The 17,389-nt window shown below is 45.6% G+C and overlaps 1 protein-coding gene across 2 annotated transcripts in view; it reads right to left on the bottom strand.

Moving 5' to 3' along the window:
* The window catches only part of tsen54 (TSEN54 tRNA splicing endonuclease subunit), a 45,426-nt gene extending 36,545 nt beyond the window's left edge, over positions 1 to 8,881 (bottom strand). For both annotated transcript variants that reach the window (XM_072242102.1, XM_072242103.1), the window contains exons 1-3: positions 8,768 to 8,881; positions 4,009 to 4,173; positions 3,203 to 3,266 (exon numbers count right to left, since the gene is read on the bottom strand). In XM_072242102.1, coding sequence (XP_072098203.1) covers positions 3,203 to 3,266; positions 4,009 to 4,173; positions 8,768 to 8,835 — 297 coding nt within the window. In that variant the 5' untranslated portion in view covers positions 8,836 to 8,881. The remainder of the gene's footprint in view (positions 1 to 3,202; positions 3,267 to 4,008; positions 4,174 to 8,767) is intronic.
* Positions 8,882 to 17,389: the final 8,508 nt, after the last annotated feature.

Here is a 17,389-nt window from a genome sequence, read left to right as displayed (position 1 = left end):
ACTGATTGACATCCTTTTGAAGCCTGGTCATATCCTCCTCATACCTTATTTTCCTCATCAACAGCAAAGTTAACAACCATACCTTGATCCAAGTAATTTATATAGAGTTAAACTGAGACCCCAGCACTGATGCCTGTGACATACCACTTGTTATATTATGCCAACCAGAGAAAAATCTGTTTACGTCTGCTCTCCAATGTGACTAACTAAAACAGCCACACAGGGCTGAGAGCTGTAAATGGAAGATATTTAAGTTTTTATTTACAAAACAGATCTTCTGGAGCTGGTCCTATCTGAAGAGAATCTCACTCTCCTGACACAATTTTTACACTTTTCTTTAAAAACACAAAGATAACAATTAATTAGAGTTTGAATCGTTATAATCACCCACTTAACCATTTCAGATATAGTCAGGTAACTGTGCAGAATTACATTTTTTACTATGTTGGTGTATTCCTACTAGCAAAACCACTTTTGAATACAGGCATCCGACTTACGAACAACTCGTACATATGAAAGGAGGAAGGAGAATGCCATCCGCCATTCTAAGTCGGATCACAACGCTGTCCGCCATTTTAATTCGTTGCCGTTAACACTGTGTTGAGTGTGTAACTTTGTATTTGGCTTAAATCTTTCTTAGCAAGATTCACCCTGACCCCCCTCCCCCTATTCCAGTCAGCACCGCCCCCACTTGGCCCATTTAACCTGTCTCAGTGCAGGTGGACTTTAGGGCTCGGGGGAGCTCAGGTCAGGACCCGCTGCCCGCAGCTGCTGCTGAATCCGCAGTGTTTCTGTTCTGTTGACGGAAAACAATCACGATTGAAAATAAAGTGGAAATAATAAAGCGATTGGAAAGAGGTGAAATGCCATCGGTCATTGGAAAGGCGTTAAGCTACAGTCAGTCAACAATCAGAACAATGTTAAAGGATAAAGTGAGAATAATGGAGCATGTGAAAGGCCCTGCCCCGATGTAAGTTACTATTATTACTAAGCAACACACTGATTTAATTATTGAAATACATATGTTTCTTAAGTGTTTTATATGCATAGAAAGGTAAAATATATACTATATACCAAGACAAATGTTTGACTGACTGATGCTAAATAATACCAGATGTACCTGTTCTGACTTACGTACAAATCTGACTTAAAAATGGACTCAGGAACAGAACTCATTCGTAACCCGGGGACTGCCTGTAGTTGAACACTGGTATCTGGTCCAAGAGCTACACAGCACAAAATTCCGACACTCAAAGTATACTTATTTTGTTGCAGTGTTGAAGGATGACTACCTGAATATACAACTACCAGAATATTAAACGACGAAAGAGCACCCATCCTGAACTGTGCATTAATTACCAATGTGCTACAGAAGAGGGCCACATAATGTCTTCCCCGAACTCATTCTGAAGTTTTCAATGACAAACACAATAACATCTATTGTCTTCCCCAACAGGACAGAATCAGAATGTCCTATACCCAATGATTAGTTTCAAGTATCAGTTGAAAATAAACTGAACAGGTTTCATTTCTTGAAAACTGATTTTTGTTTGGACTAATACCTGCCATGTTCACATAACTCTGTAACTCCTGAATTCCTGACACTCCATTGCCTGCAGGCCATGTAATTTTTTATCTATGCCAATGTATTTATTACCCCCTATACCAGGTACTTTAATTTGATGCAACACCTCTTCAAGTGCCTTCTACAATGACAGACTGCTACTGGGGCTGAGTTTCAGCAATGCAGCTTTTATCACAAAGGCAAAAAGAGCGAGCCCAAAAGGTGGAAGTGGGCTGCAGATCATTTTATAACTTTCCATATAAATTAAAATTGTTACAGAGATTGGAAATCTGAAAGAAAAACAGAAAATGCTGGAACCACTCAGCAGGTCAGGCAGCACTTATGGAATGAGAAACAAGTAATGTTTCAAAGTCTTTAACCTGAATCATTAATTGTTTCTCTTTGCACTAATGTTGCCTGACATACTAAGAATTCCTATTTCCATCTTTCTTTGCAATTAAAAAAAATAATGTATTTAGTTCAATCACCTTTGTTAAGTATCCACTGGGATTGGATACAGATTGGATACAAATGCAATTCCATTCCCCAACCTTTATGACAAAGTGGACTGGTTGATGGATCCTGACCCGGATCTGGGCCATACCCTCCAAATATCCGGACCTGCCTCTTGGTTTTTTTGCACTACCTTACTTTCCATTTTTCTATTTTCTATTTATGATCTATAATTTAAATTTTTAATATTTACTAATATTTACTAATTTTTACTATTTTTAATATCTAATATTTGTAATCCAGGGAGTGGGAAGCGCAGAATCAAATATCACTGTGGTGATTGTACGTTCTAGTACCAATTGTTTGGCGACAGTAAAGTATAAAGCATACTTTTCCCAAAAAAATAAAGCTCTTTGTTACCAACACTGTTAAACTGAGTGTAAAAAAAAAATTCTTCCATGGGAATTCAATTGCGCATGCTGTTTTCTTTATTTGCTTTTCTACCCGTGGAAGTTGTACTTTTCTGCAGTAGATTGAAGTAGCAACTATTTCTGAGTCACTTTCTTCCACACTGCAAAGTTGACCGGGCACTTCCTGGTGCAGGTCACACACACCCTGATGTTATAAGAGCCTCGTGTTATCACTTTTTCCCCGTGCAATAAGCCTGTTCAAGCACTATGGGGAAACTTGGACCACACTGCCTGCAAACAAACTGACATCAGGTACACACTGCTTCTTGTGCCCTTTCTTGCACAGATCTCGGTTAGGACACTTGCCAGAGCAAGTCATTATTGCATCTAACTTTTGGCTGTATCCTCTTCCCTGACCCCAAAAATCATTTCCAGTCTCCAGCTTTGGATATCTCCTCACCCTGATTTGCTGGAACCACACCCAACCTTGTGATCTCACTTGTGGAAGTTCCAGTCCCCACTGTTCACTGGATGCTGGCTTCCCGATATTGCCAGCAGCCCCTACGTAGAACCCCTGGCCCTCTATCAAGTGCCTGAATGGCAGACTTTTGAACTGCACCCACTCGAATCTCCCAGTTTCCAACATCCCCAGAGTACAGCACATGTTCTCCACCATGTAAAGCACCCGAGCACCACATGTATAGTTGGGAGGCTCGCTGCTGCACACATCTAGCACTCCCCTTAGATAAGAGTATTCTGCTTTAGCTAAACTCACTGCGTTGGACTTCAGCTCTACGATGCCCTCCTGGGGTTTCCATTCTGCTTTTATCAGGCTCCCTCTACACAAAATGAAGAGAATAATTTATGCAGCTGTTTTCCACAAATAAAGTAACACAATCAGCAAGAATCTGCTGGCTCAATTAAGAAAAGGATACAAGTATTAACCAATTTATTTTTTAAGTAGTAAAAAAAACCCATAGTCTACATTATACTGAGCTCTCAACTGTCACCAGGATTATTAATTGGTTCTAAGTGTCAGGAATGCCTCCCTTTCAGAACATGCTACTAAAATTATGCTAAATTAGCTATTCATTTGGAACAACTCCACAGTAGTATAAAACAGATTTAATGGTCTCTAACCCAGGCTATGCATGTCCTGGGAGAATCAGATAGGACAGAGTAATTCTTCACATATTCATTCTATCTTGCTCTTTAAGGCATTTGAAGGGTGAACCATTTGATTGAAGAACCTAAAGGGATAACTTTACAACTAACTTATACTAGAAAATGCATAGATATTGCGATCAATAAAATGTAAACCCATACCTGTGAGACCTCACACAAGCAATGAATGAACTGCACTAAGCAGAAGACCAAATATTAGGCTGAACAATCACCTTCTCTGTATCAACACATACCAAGCTCCCATACAAGAGAAGTTTCTCCAACCACCCCTTCCCATTGGCTCTCTGCATCATGTAGGACAAACCAGCCAAGTGTGATCATTGACTACTCGCAGCTATGCACATTCTCTTGAAATCTAAGCCCTGGTAACTCTGGTCAATAAGCAGCAGGACTTACAGTCGCTCCACTCGTTCTTCAGACAGGAGCTGCCACTGTTCCTCTTGACACACCTGCAGCTTCTCCGCTTGCTCTTCAGAGTTATCCGGGATGAAGTCCTTCTGGCCATGAGTCCGTTGGGGAATCTTGTGATCGCAGGATCGTGCTAAAAACAACTCTTCAGGGCTTTAGGAGGAATAGGAAAAAAAATCAATTCACTTACTGGCAGTCACTTATTCTTGTGCTGATTTGATTTTCCTGGTGCTGTAGGTATGCCTGCATTTGTTTCAACTGTTCAGAGATGATCAGAGATCTTTTTTTCTTGCCCGGAACACAGGAGGCAGAGGGGCAACCTTAGAGCTTTATAAAATAAAGTGGGGAACCGATATGGTAAAAGGGCACATTCCCTTCCAGGGTAGAGAATTCCAAAATGAGAAGATATATTTAAAGTGAGGGAATAGATTTAAAAGCATCCTGACAAGTTTTTACACACAGAGTGGTGGGTGCACAGAATGAGCTGCTAAAAAAAAATAGTAGAGGCAGTTAAGACTATGACATCCAAAACATATTTAGACAGATACAAGGATAGGAACCTCCAGGAGGACCACAACCTTGCTGCAGATTGGAGGCTTGTGTGCCTCAGTGACCTGGAGGCTAGAGTCAGGGCTTTATTCTTTGGCTGTTGGTAGGGTCACCCATGCCAAACAGGTCAAAGGGTAGAGACCAGACGAAGAGTGGTCCACCGGTCCTCCAGGTTCCGAGGTTCAGCTCAGGGCTAACAATCCTGACTGGAAAACAACAGTGAAGAATTCACTCTACAACTCTATTATCAAGAAAAAGGGTCATATATGGTGGGGGGGGGGGAGGGAGAAGAACCACATGCAATGGGGCACGGGGGGGGAAGAGGAGGTGAGAGACACGGATCTAGGGGAGTGACACTCAGTGACTCAACATATTCCTTCTTTACAAAAGAAGCTGTCTACATCATCCCCTGACTAATGTCTTCAGGAATAATAAAGATACAATGGGGGGGAAAAAAAGAGAATGGAGTTCTTGGCCCATTATTCCTGACTACAATTCTGGATGCCAATCTAATAACATACTAATAGAGCATTTGACAAGATACTTGCTAGGTAGGTTCATCCAGAAGATTAAGACGTATAGGATATGAATAAAAATGTATGGATATGAATATATGTTATGAGTTGTACATCAGACACTTTGGATTTGTACTGTATAAATCTTTTTGTTGGTTTTTTTTGTTGTAATGTAGAAACTCAAAAAAATTAATTTAAAAAAATGTATGGGATATACTGGCTTGCCCATAGGGGAGAATAAATAGTAGTGATGAATGGGTTTTATTCTGGCTAAAGGTGTGTGACTGACGATGTTCCACAAGACACAAAGATTGGTGGCATTGTGGACAGAACAGAAAGTTGCATCAAAGGATGCAGTGGGATACAGATCAGCTGCAGACAGGCATGAAGAAATGGTAAATGCAGTTTACCAGGCAAGTCTGAGGTGCTGCAATTTGGGATATCAAATGTAAAGGGGAAGTGCACAGTTAATGGCAGGACCCTCAACATCTGTAATGTACAGTGGCATACATGAGACTTCCGGTTAAGGTGGTGCTACCAAACATGCGCAACAGCCTCCTGGTAGTCAAAAGGCAAAGAAATCCAACCAAAAGCATCACCAAAAATACACTTTCTGAGGTAAAGTTGTGTTAAATTATCGCCCAAACAGTGAAGGGGCAAGCAATGGCGAGGCGAGTTTGGGGGGGGGGGGGGGGGGAGGGGAATGAATCATTGCAGACGGCTTTTCGATAACCGTACAGTTGACCCGGCAACAAGTTTGGGTCACTCTAGGCACAGACGGGAAGGAGAAATTGGGGTCCAGTCAGAGGAGATCTGATCTCTATGGTCATACAACTAGCTCTGGTGCAAGGTTGGCTCGCTCTGGGCGCTGAGCTGATTTAAAGATCTTGAGAGTGTGGCTTTGGGCTAGGCGACGAAATCTGGGCCCGGAGCACGTTGCTGGGCAGCATGATCTTGGCCCAGGGCCTTTCGCAGCGAGGCCTTTTCTGGGCGAGGTGCAATGCTCTTTTAGACAATTTAAACACCAGCCCAGATTTGAGGCGAGAGCTGATTTCACTCGCTCTCCATGATGTTCACTCCGCTCTCCGGGGCACCGGAGCCTTTTGCTGTTCCATTGTTGAGTGAGCAGTTTCAAGTTCCTGGGTGTCAAGATCTCTGATGACCTAATTCGGTCCCAACATATCAATGCAGCTACAACGGCAGCAAGACAGCATCTATACTTTATTAGGAGTTTGAAGAGATTTGATATGTCAACAAAAACACTCAAAAACTTCTATAGGTGAGCTATGGAGAGCATTCTGACAGGCTGCCTCACTGTCTGGTATGGGCGGGGGGGGGGAAGAGGGGGCTACTGCAGAGGACTGAAAGAAGCTGCAGAGTGTTGCAAATTTAGTCCACTCTACTTTGGGTACCAGCTTACAAAGTACCCAGAATATCTTCAAGGAGCAGTGTCTCAGAAAGACAGCAACCATTATTAACGACCCCCAGCACCCAGGGCATGCCCTTTTCTCAATGTTACCATCAGGTAGGAGGTACAGAAGCCTGAAGGCACACACTCAGTGATTTAGGAACAGCTTCTTCCCCTCTGCCATTGTGATGAAAGAGGGTTACAAAAGTACACATGACTAAAATGTTAACTGTCCTGTGCTAGCACCAGTGGGATCAACAGTTGATCTGCCACCTGTCTTCAGGACAGAGAGATAAGTAAGACAATGGAGCAGCATTTGGAAATGTTAATGAAGAGTTTAACGGAAGGAGACACCGGTCTGAGTATTGTCAAGACCGGCTCCTTTTGAACCCTGAACTGTTTGAAGTGTGATGGACAGGCGATACACCAGCAGGGGGATAAAAAGGGGCAGGTTCGCTAAGACACTACACACGACACCACGAGGTAACGAGACCCTGGAAGCGGTGCGCCCCCACAAGTTGGTGGGAGTTTTGGAGGTCTGGTCGCGGGACCAGCCATAGACACACAGGGTGGAAAGATACGGTCGGCGGGAACCTGGTGTGTGTCCGCCCTTGCCTGGGTGCCGGGTTCACCGCTGAAGAACGATCGTGTCTGGAACGGAGGGGTCACAGTCGGTGACCTCAGAAGACATTACAAAGGGCTCGCCCAAAAGCTAACTGCGAGGAATATCAAAGGTCTGTTGAATCTGATTTGAATATCAGCATTCGCTCTCTCCCTCCCCAACGGCACAGCGGCGATTACTGCGAACTGAACTAAACTGAACTCTGTCACTTGTGATTGAACATTTTACCCCTAGACTGCGATAGAGCTGATTGACCCTATTATCCTAGTTGTGTACACGTGTTTATTCATTGCTAACCTGTTGCATTTATATCCTTACTATTAGAGTACCGTGTTGCTTATTTCTTTAATAAACTTTTCTTAGTTCCAGTAATCCAGACTCCAACTGAGTGATCCATTTCTGCTGGTTTGGCAAACCAGTTACAGGGTACGTAACACCATCTGATTCCTAAATGGACATTGAACCCTTGGATACTATCTCATTTTTTAAATGTATATTATTTCTGTTTTTGCACAAGTTTTAATGTATTCACTATAGATATACTGCAATTGAATTTTTTTTTCATCTTCTATATTATCTATTTCATTGAACTGCTGCTAAGTTAACAAATTTCACGACACACGCCAATGATAATAAACCTGATTCTGATTCAATTTAAACGCCTGCTCAGATGGACTGAAAAATCAGGGTGTTGGGATCCAGGAGGAGAGCCAATAACACTCGTTCTCCACGATGATCACTCCCCTCTCTTTTTACGACACTGAGGCTATGAAGGCTGCCCTTGATTGCTGTGCTCTGTGTCTAATACAATAAACTGATATGCGAGGCTTTGACCTACTCTGGGGTTCGGATCTGAGGACTCAGTTCTGGTTTGGAATGCTGTTGCTTACGTGTTGTGTTTTTTTCTTTCTTGTGAACATCGAGAATTGGCCTTGTTTTCTTTAATTGAGTTCTTTTGGGATTTCTTGCTTTGTGGCTACCAGTGAGCAAACAAATCTCAAGGCTGTATAATTTATACATTCTTGATAATAAATGTACTTGAATCTTGAGAATTCAAGTCCGAAGCTCCCTGAACGTGGCTGCATAAGTTAACAGTGTAAAGCATTCTATTTAGTAGCCAAGGTATTGAGCTCAAGAATCAAGTAACATTGTAGCTTTATAAAACTTTGGAATATTACTTGTGATTTTGGCCTCCCCATTCTAGCTAGGATGTGGAGGCTTTGGGGAGGATACAGATAACGAAAACCTACCTGGATTAGAGGGCAATGCTATAAGGAGAGATTGTACAAACTAGGGTTTCTCTGGAGCGACAGAGGGCGAGGAGAGACCTGATAGACCAAACTATTTGACTGCATCGCGGTGTACACGACTGATTTGGTGACTTTGTCCCACTCACCCCTTGACTGGTCAGCGGCTCACACCCCTCACGAGGGCTCCCACTGCCAGCTCCAGCGCTTCCGCTACAAAGGACAAGGGACCCAGACACAGGCCGTACAAGTTTTTTTCGCTGTTCCCCTGCTCCGCCGCACACCCCAATGGGGCCCACAGCCCACGAGGTGCTCCTTTTAACAGAAACCGGGATTGCAACGGCAGCCTAAAGCAGCAGTAATACCGCTCCGCTGTGCCCCGAAGCCCCTGGGCCCCGGCGTTTACCTCAGCATACGACCCGCAGGGCTCTCCACTCGCTCCTCGACGGCCTCCATTTGCGCAGCGCCATCCATAGCGCCAGCACCCAGCGTCCGTTGTATTTCTCTTCCGCTTCGGCTGGCGCTTGCTCACTATTGGTTCCGTCCCATGAACTGTGCTCGGTCTCCACACGGATCAGGAACTCCATCGGGTCCTAGTGCTCCTCTGGCTTTACTTCGGAACATCCGTTGTGTTCTGGCGTTCGCTGACTGAGTTCCCATCTATTGCAAACGTATGAACAGTAGTAAAGCAGCCTGTTTCATCAATCGAAGATATCGTGGTTGATCTACAAGGGATGGATAATAAATCCTGTCCACAATACTAATGCCCATATTTCTGTTCAATCGATATACTAAAACAATACAATTATAAAGTTCATCAGTAATACTGCCATGCGTGCATGTCACTTTTTGCGTTGTCTTGCGTTGCATATTTTGCATGTATTGTAAACACAAAATAATCTGGACATGCTGGGGTCAAAGCAACACGCACAACACGCCGAAGGGTCTCGGCCCGAAACGTTGATTGTTCGTTTCCGCGGATGCTGCCCGACCTGCTGAGTTCCTCCAGCGTGTTTTGCATGTATTGCATTGCCTGCCAGATGCACTCATTCCATGTGCACTATGATAACCCATTAATTCAAAGTTCAAAGTACATTTTATTATCAAAGTTTATATGTCACCATATACAACCCCGAGATTGATTTTCCTGTGGGCATACTCTACAAATCGAAAGAATAGTAACTATAACAGGATCAATGAAAGATCAACCAGAGTACAGAAGACAACAAACTGCTAATGCAAATATAAATAAATATCAATAAGTAACGAGAACATGAGACAATAAGATAAAGAGTCCTTGAAGTGAGATCATTGGTTGCAGGAACATAATGATGAGACTATGGGTTTTCACTAATAAAACATGTAAGGCATTTTATGTTTAAGAAAAAAACCATAATAACTCATTTACTGAACTCCAAAAAACTGAACACAAAGTCCAGTAAAAGTACTTAATGTAATTACATAATCCTGTCAGACCCATAAAGTGAACCCCAACTCAATGTCACAAGCAAGAGAAAACTTACGGATGTGGCAAATCCAAGCAACACTCATAAAATATTGGAGGAACTTAAAAGGCCGGGCAGCATCTTTGGAAAAAAAGTACAGTCAATGTTTTGGGCTGAGACCCTTTGGCAGGGCTGGAGAAAAAATGCTGAGGAGTAGATTTAAAAGGTGGGGGGAAGGGAGAGAGAATCACCAGGTGGTAGGTGAAACCTGGAGGGGGATGGGATGAAGTAAAGAGCTAGGAAGTTGATTGGTGAAAGGGACAGAAGGTCATGGAAGAAAGAAAAAGGGGGAAGGAGTGCAAGAGGGAGGTGATGGGCTGGCAAGGGGATGAGGTGAGAGAGGGAAAGGGGGATGGAAAATGGAGAAGGTGGGTGTTGGGGGCATTACCAGAAGTCTGAGAAATCAATGTTCATGCTATCAGGTTGGAGGCTACCGAAATGGAATACAAGGTCCTGACAAAGGGTCTCAGCCAGAAACATCGACTGTACTTCTTCCTACAGATGCTGCCTGGCTTGCTGCGTTCCACCAGCGTTTTGTGTGTGTTGCTGGAATATAAGGTGCTGTTCCTCCAGCCTAAGTGTGGTCTCATCACAATAGTGGAGACATAGCGGAATGAGAATGGGAAGTGGAATTAAAATGGGTGGCCACTGGGAGATCCCGGTTGTTCTGGTGGATGGAGCATAGATGCTCGGCAAAGTGGTTTCACTGATATACAGGAGGCCACACCGGGAGCATCGAACACAGTACATGACCCCAACAGACTCACAAGCCAAGTGTCACCTCACTCGGAAGGGCTGTTTGGGGCACTGGAGATGGACATCAACACAGAGGAGGAAGCCATGGATGGCCTTCTGTCTCTTTCACCAATCAACTTCCTAGCTCTTTACTTCATCCCCTCCCACTAGGTTAGCTGCCCCCGGCAGTCACCCCACCCAATGACACGGCACTTAAATTACTCCACTCCAACCCAAGTTGATGTTTACTGCATACCTATGAAAACACATTCTTAACATTCATGTGAATAGACTTCAGGCACATGTGAGTCAGAGGAGAAGAAAATACCACAGCCTTGCAGTTAAAACAGACATCCAGCCACAAGACCATCCGAGAAAGGTTGTATAAATGGAAAGAGGATCACTGGATAACATGGGGAATATCTAAATGACCACTGGATGACTGAAACAATAGAGTGCACAGATTTTCTAAGTTTATTTTCCTAATCACTGAGGTACTCAGCCTTGTGTGTGGGTGAAGCTGGGTGTGATACCTTCAGTACTCATGACCTAAAGACTCAAAAATGGCATGTTTGTGCAAGTGGCAAATTGGTGAGAGTTTTTCTTTTCTGTTAAGACCTGAAGTCCACAATACCCTGACCTGTTGGGATGCTCACCCTCGTGCCAATATTTGGCCAGCACACGTTACAGTGTTGGAGGGCCGATCAGCCATTGCATCCGCAATACGGAAAATGCATCGCACTCTGCAAACCAGACAGTAACTATTGGGTAGTCACAGCCCTTTGGACCAAGAAGTCAATGTCAACCATAGTGCCCACCACCTAGTCCTAATTTCCTGCAGTTCACCCATATCCCTTTAAGCCCAACCCCTGCACGTGACAATGATACAGAGAGTGTAGCAACCAACATCATTAGATTGACATATGGAGAGATGAATTCCACCCTCATTTCTATGAAAGGCATTTAGATATCAATGATTTGCTGTGTAAAAGGTGAGAAGGTATAGGATAATATCAGTGTGTTCTGATGTTTATTGGAGTAGTTATCAGGTAGGATAGGAAAGTCCATAGGCAGTTCTCCTTTCCCCAGCTCAATTGTATTTGCATTTTATAACAAGGAAATTGAACTTGGAGTTGCAAGTCACGGACAGTGCTGATTCTGGAGGCCAAACTCACTGACAACTCATTCCTCTGCACATCAACTGCTAAGCAAATGTCTTCCACCATCCTTTTCCAACATACCATTCTGCCTGCAGGCAATAAAGGGCCAACATCTATAGCCCAGGAACCACCTCTCAGCAAAGGCAGACAGTGACAATGAAGTTTGTCATTCAGGGCACCAACATTTCCCTTAGCTGTTTGAAGAAAAAAGGCGCTTGAAGATCAAAACCTTACACTTGACACAAAGCACATGATTTATGAGTTTTCAGTGCTCCCTGTCTGCCAATATGCCACTGAGGCTCGGACTACTGGTAACAGGCCAACATAAAACCATCAAAATCATGTTTTTTTATCACTGACAAGTTGTGTTTTTTTTTCCCCTTTGCAGCAGCAGAACACTGTAAGACTCAAAAATTACTATAACATACAAAATAAATTAATGTAAAAGATGAATAATGAGGAACTGTTCTTCAGTGCCCCCCACCATCCACAGTAGACCCAGTGCTGCAATGAGCGAATGAAGCAAACGCAAGTGCAGGACACAGGCACGGAGATTGAATTAGGATGCTCACACAGACATGAACGTTGAACAGCAAACAGAAGGGATCTTGACTGGAGAGATGGAGTTTCTTAGGTAAACCTTGAAACTGGAGCTAAACTTAGAACACACGGTCCTAAGCAGCCAGGAAACATTAATTACCACACAGGCAAACCCAACGATCTGGCGACTAGTGGTTGTAACGCCAGGGTTCTTATGCTGCAGGTCTTGATGGAAACCAGGTGTGCCGTCATCAAAGAGAATTGGAAGCAAATGGGAAATTAACGGTCAGGACCGTGGCACAATCAAAGGAAATTAGGTGAAAGATGGGGAATTAATGATCAGGACCGTGACAGTACCCTCCCCTCTCAACGGGAGTCTCCAGACAATCCACCAGGCTTGTCAGGATTGTCTCAATGGAAATCACAGATGAGGGAAGGATCCAGGATAAAGGAGCAGGGAATTCAAGAGTGTTCCTCCAGACCGTATCCCTCCCAATTGACCAGGTACTGGAGACCCCTGCTTTGGCGGCGCACATCCAGTATTCGCCGGACAGTGTACACTGGGTTGTCGTCAATGATCCAGGCGGGTGGAGGGGGTTCTGCAGGAGGGCACAAAGGGCTTTCAGATACAGGTTTCAATTGGGAGACGTGGAACGTGGGATGAATGTGCATGGATTCGGGCAGTTTGAGTCTGACCACCAAGGGGTTGATGACATTCCAGTGGCGGTACTGACCAGGGAGTTGTGGGCGTACTCTACCTAAGTGAGATGGGTGCTCCAGGATGACGTGTTGTTGGCAGTTATGCAGCTCAGTGCTGCTTCCGAATCCTGGTTTTCTCGTTCTGTTTGACCATTAGCCTTGGATGGAAGCTGGAAGACAGACTTACTGAGGCTCCAAGGGCTTGACAAAAGGATCTCCAGATATGAGAGATGAATTGGGGGCCCTGGTCAGAAATAATGTCAGAGGGAATCCCATGAAGGCAGAAGGCGTGATGAACAAGGAGGTCTCACGGGCTGTAGGGAGTTTGGGAAGGGCTACGAAGTGCACAGCTTTGGAGAAGCAGTCCACCATGATGAGTACAGCAGTATTCCCATATGAAGGGGGTAGCTCAGTAACGAAATCCAGTGGAGTGTGAGACCAAGGGTGGCTAGGGACAGGTAGGGGTCGAAGCAACCCAGCAGGTGGTCGGTGGGAGGCTTTTCCGTGGGCACACACAGTACAGGCAGAGACGAAGGAACAAGTGTCAGCATCCATGGAGGGCCACCAGAAATGTATCTTCAGAAGGAACAGAGTTTGATCGATCCCGGGATGGCAGGCAAAATGAGAAGTGTGCCCCCACTGGAGAACCTGAGACTGAACAGAGTCAGGCACGAAGAGGCGATTGGGGAGTCCATTGCCTGGGTCAGGATGAGTTTGTTGGGCCTCTTTGACTATGGATTCAATCTCCCAGGTGAGGACAGCCACTACACAGGATGTGGAAGGATGGTCTCGGGGTTGGAGAAGTATTGACGGGAGAGAGCATCGGGCTTCCCATTCTTGGACCCTGGACGATAGGCAAGTGCGAATCTGAAACGGCCAAAAAATAATGTCCAACGGCCTTGGCGGGAATTCAGGCATTTTGCGGTTTGGATGTATGCGAGGTTCTTGTGGTCTGTCCAGACAATGAATGGATGTTCTGCTCTCTCCAGCCAGTGCCTCCACTCCTCCAAAGCAAGTTTGATGGCCAGTAACGCCCAGTTCCCTATGTTGTAGTTCCGTTTGGCAGTTCAGCTCCGAGAAGGCTGAGTCTGCTTCGGGGGTCCAGTGAAAAGGGGTCGCAGGAGAGGTGAGTCGAGTAAGGGGGCGCTGCCACCTGGCTGTAATCCCTGATGAAGCAATGATAAAAGTTTGCAAACCCCAGAAATTACTGGAGTTGCTCGAGTCTTGTGGGTTTTGGCCACTCCGCCACCACCCAGATCTTTTCAGGATCTGCCCTTATTTGCCCGCTGTCAATGATGTACCCCAAGAAACTGACAGGGGGGACATGAAACTCACACTTTTCAGCCTTAATGAATAGCTTGTTCTCCCAAAGCCTCTGCAGAACCTGATGGACGTGGTGGATGTGTTCCTGAAGACTGCGGGTGAAGATTAAGATGTCGTCCAAATAAATGAAAACGAAATGGTTAATAAAGTCTCTAAGGACATCATTTATCAGGGCTTGGAAGGCAGCAGGTCCATTGGTGAGACCAAAGGGCATGACCAGATATTCGAAATGCCCAAGAGGGATGTTTTGAAAGCTGTTTTCCACTCATCTCCCTCCCTTGTTCTGACCAGATGGTAGGCACTCCGTAGGTCCAGTTTAGAAAAAATGGTGGCTCCATGAAGGGGTTCGAAAGCAGAGTTGTTAAGGGGTAGTGGATACTGATTCTTTATGGTGATGCTATTCAGGCCACGGTAGTCAACGCAGGGGCGCAGTTAGCTGTCTTTCTTCCCCACAAAGAAGATCCTGCGCCTACAGGGATGACAATGGTTGGATAATACCAGTCACGAGGGGTTCATTTAGGTGAGCCTCCATTGCTTCCCTTTCTGGCCGGGACAGGTTATACAGCTGACTGGAGGGTAGAGGGGCTCCGGAGAGAAGCTCAATTGCGCAATCGTAAGGGTGGTGTGGAGGCAGCGAAAGACTGTTTGCTAAACACTTCTCGCAGATTGTGATACTCTGCTGGAACCTTGGATAAATCGGGGGTTTCTGAGGCAGACGAGGTCGCAGTGACTCCCACAGGGGAAAGGGCCGATTGTAGACAAGTGGAGTGACAGAACAGACTCCAGCTGACTATCTTCCTTCCTGACCAGCTGACTGTCTAGTCAATGTGGGGGTTATGGTGGCTTAACCAGGGATAACCAAGAACTATTGGAGCTTGAGGAGAGGAAATTAAATTGAATCGTATCTGTTCCCTATGGTTCCCGGAGAGAAAGGGTTTGGTGTGCAATGAGTGTCTTAGGCCAGTAGCCTACCGTCCAGTGCCCAGGCTTCCAAGGGGTTACTCAACGGCTAGCGAGGAATTCCAGCCCGGGAAGCTATGTTTTCATCGAAAAGGTTTCCCTCAGGGCCGGAGTCCACTAGTGCTGACAGAGGCAGGGACTGTTGGTTATAACGTAAAGTAGCTTGCAGCTGCATCTGGGTTCAGGGAACAGAAGGGAATTCTGTCTGGCTCTCCAGGGTCCCCCTTTCTACTGGTGAACCTTCCCTTTTTGGCCGAAGGGGACAGGTAGCATGGAAGTGGCCAGACTGGCCGCAATACAGACACTCCCCCGCTCTCAATCTCCGGAGTCGTTCTGTGGGGGAAAGGCGGTTCCGTCCCAGCTGCATTGGTTCCTCTCCCGGGCCGGTGGAAACGGCCGGGCTGGCAGGTACTCTAGGAGCAGAAGGAAAGAGGCTTGTTCTGGCGGGAGGCGGAAATGAGTGCCATGGAGTGGCCAAAGGTGGTGGACGACTCATTCTTTCTCTATGGTGTTCTTGGAGACGGTTGTCCAACCTGGTGGCTAGGGAAATCAAAGAGTCCAGGCCGTCAGTATCGTCTCTTGCTGCCAACTCATCTTTTACCATGTCGCTGAGACCATTCCAAAAGACCCCTTGGAGTGCCTCATCGTTCCAGCCCGCTAACGTCCGGAACTCCACAGAATATTCGACAACACTGCGTAAGCCCTGGTGGAGATTGAGTAGGCATTTGGTGGTGTCTTTACCATGGACGGGGTGGTCAAAGATCTTTCTTATTTCCACGACAAAAGTGGCGATTATCCCAAACATCTGTAGCCCACGCAAAGGCACTTCCCTGGAACAACCCCATGATATAAGCAATTTTTGACTTATCCGTGGAGTACATGGATGACTGCTGTTCGAACACCAAGGAGCGCTGCAGAAGGAAGGCCCGGCACTTCCCCAAATCCCCAGCGTAGTGTTCTGGTTCAGGTAGTGCTGCTCCCTATGTGTTGCCCCCTATGGGGGTTGGTGAGACAGAGATCCAGAAGTGGATGGGGTAAGATGAGTGGATACACGGTCCACCTGGTCACCAATCTTCATTATGTCAGCAGACAGGGAATGGAGGTTCTCCATGGCCTCCCGGAAGAGTTGGTCATGCAGACCCAGTAGGGAGCCCTGGCTGGCGAGAGCTTGTTGCGGGGTATTCATGTCCACTGGGTCCATTGTGGCCAGATCGTTCTGTTGCAATGAGCGAATGAAGCGAATTCAAGTGCAGGATACAGGTACACAGATTGAGTTAGAATGCTTACACGGACGTGAACGTTGAACTGCAAACAGGAGGGATCTGGACACAGAGCCTTGACGCAGAGAGATGGAGTTTCATAGGTAAACCTTGAAACTGGAGCAAAACTTAGAACACATGGTCCGAAGTGGCTGGGGAATGTTAATTACCACACAGGCAAAACCAATGATCTGATGACTAGTGGTTGTAACGCTGGGGTTCTTATGCTGCACGTCTTGATAGAAACCAGGTGTGCCATCATCAAAGAGAATTGGAAGCAAGTGGGAAATTAATGGTCGGGACCGTGGCACAATCAAAGGAAATTAGGAGAAAGATAGAAAATTAACGATCAGGACCATAACACCCAGGTCCCTATGTTCCTCAATATTTCCCACTATTGATGGTGCCTGTCCTACCCTGGTACACCAAGGACCCTTTGTTCCTCAGAAATATGAAGCATTTCCATTATCATATCCTTGTATACCAAGGTCCCTCTGCTCCTCATTACTCCTTACCATTCATGCTGTATATCCCACCCTTGTACACTGACATTTCTCAGTTCCTCAGTGCTCCCCACAATAGATGGTAGGTCCTAAGCTTGTACACCGAGATCCCCCTGTTCCTCAATAGTCCCGACCTCTGCTGTGCACCACCTACCTTTGTATACCGAGGTTTCTCTGTTCCTCAGTTTCCTAACATTCATGAAGCGCGTCCTCAATGTACCTTGTACAGAAGGTCCCACTCTTCCTCAGTTCTCCCACGATACATGTGTGTTCTAACATAAGACCCTGACCCAGAGACCCTGAGGACCATTTGATGGTTCTGGGCCTGTGCTCACTGGATTTTA

Source organism: Mobula birostris, chromosome 24, assembly GCF_030028105.1.
Source record: "Mobula birostris isolate sMobBir1 chromosome 24, sMobBir1.hap1, whole genome shotgun sequence".
In the NCBI taxonomy this organism is placed as follows: Eukaryota; Metazoa; Chordata; class Chondrichthyes; order Myliobatiformes; family Myliobatidae; genus Mobula; species Mobula birostris.
The sequence above is the reverse complement of the archived record's forward strand: the minus strand, read 5'-3'. Positions and strand labels throughout refer to the sequence as shown.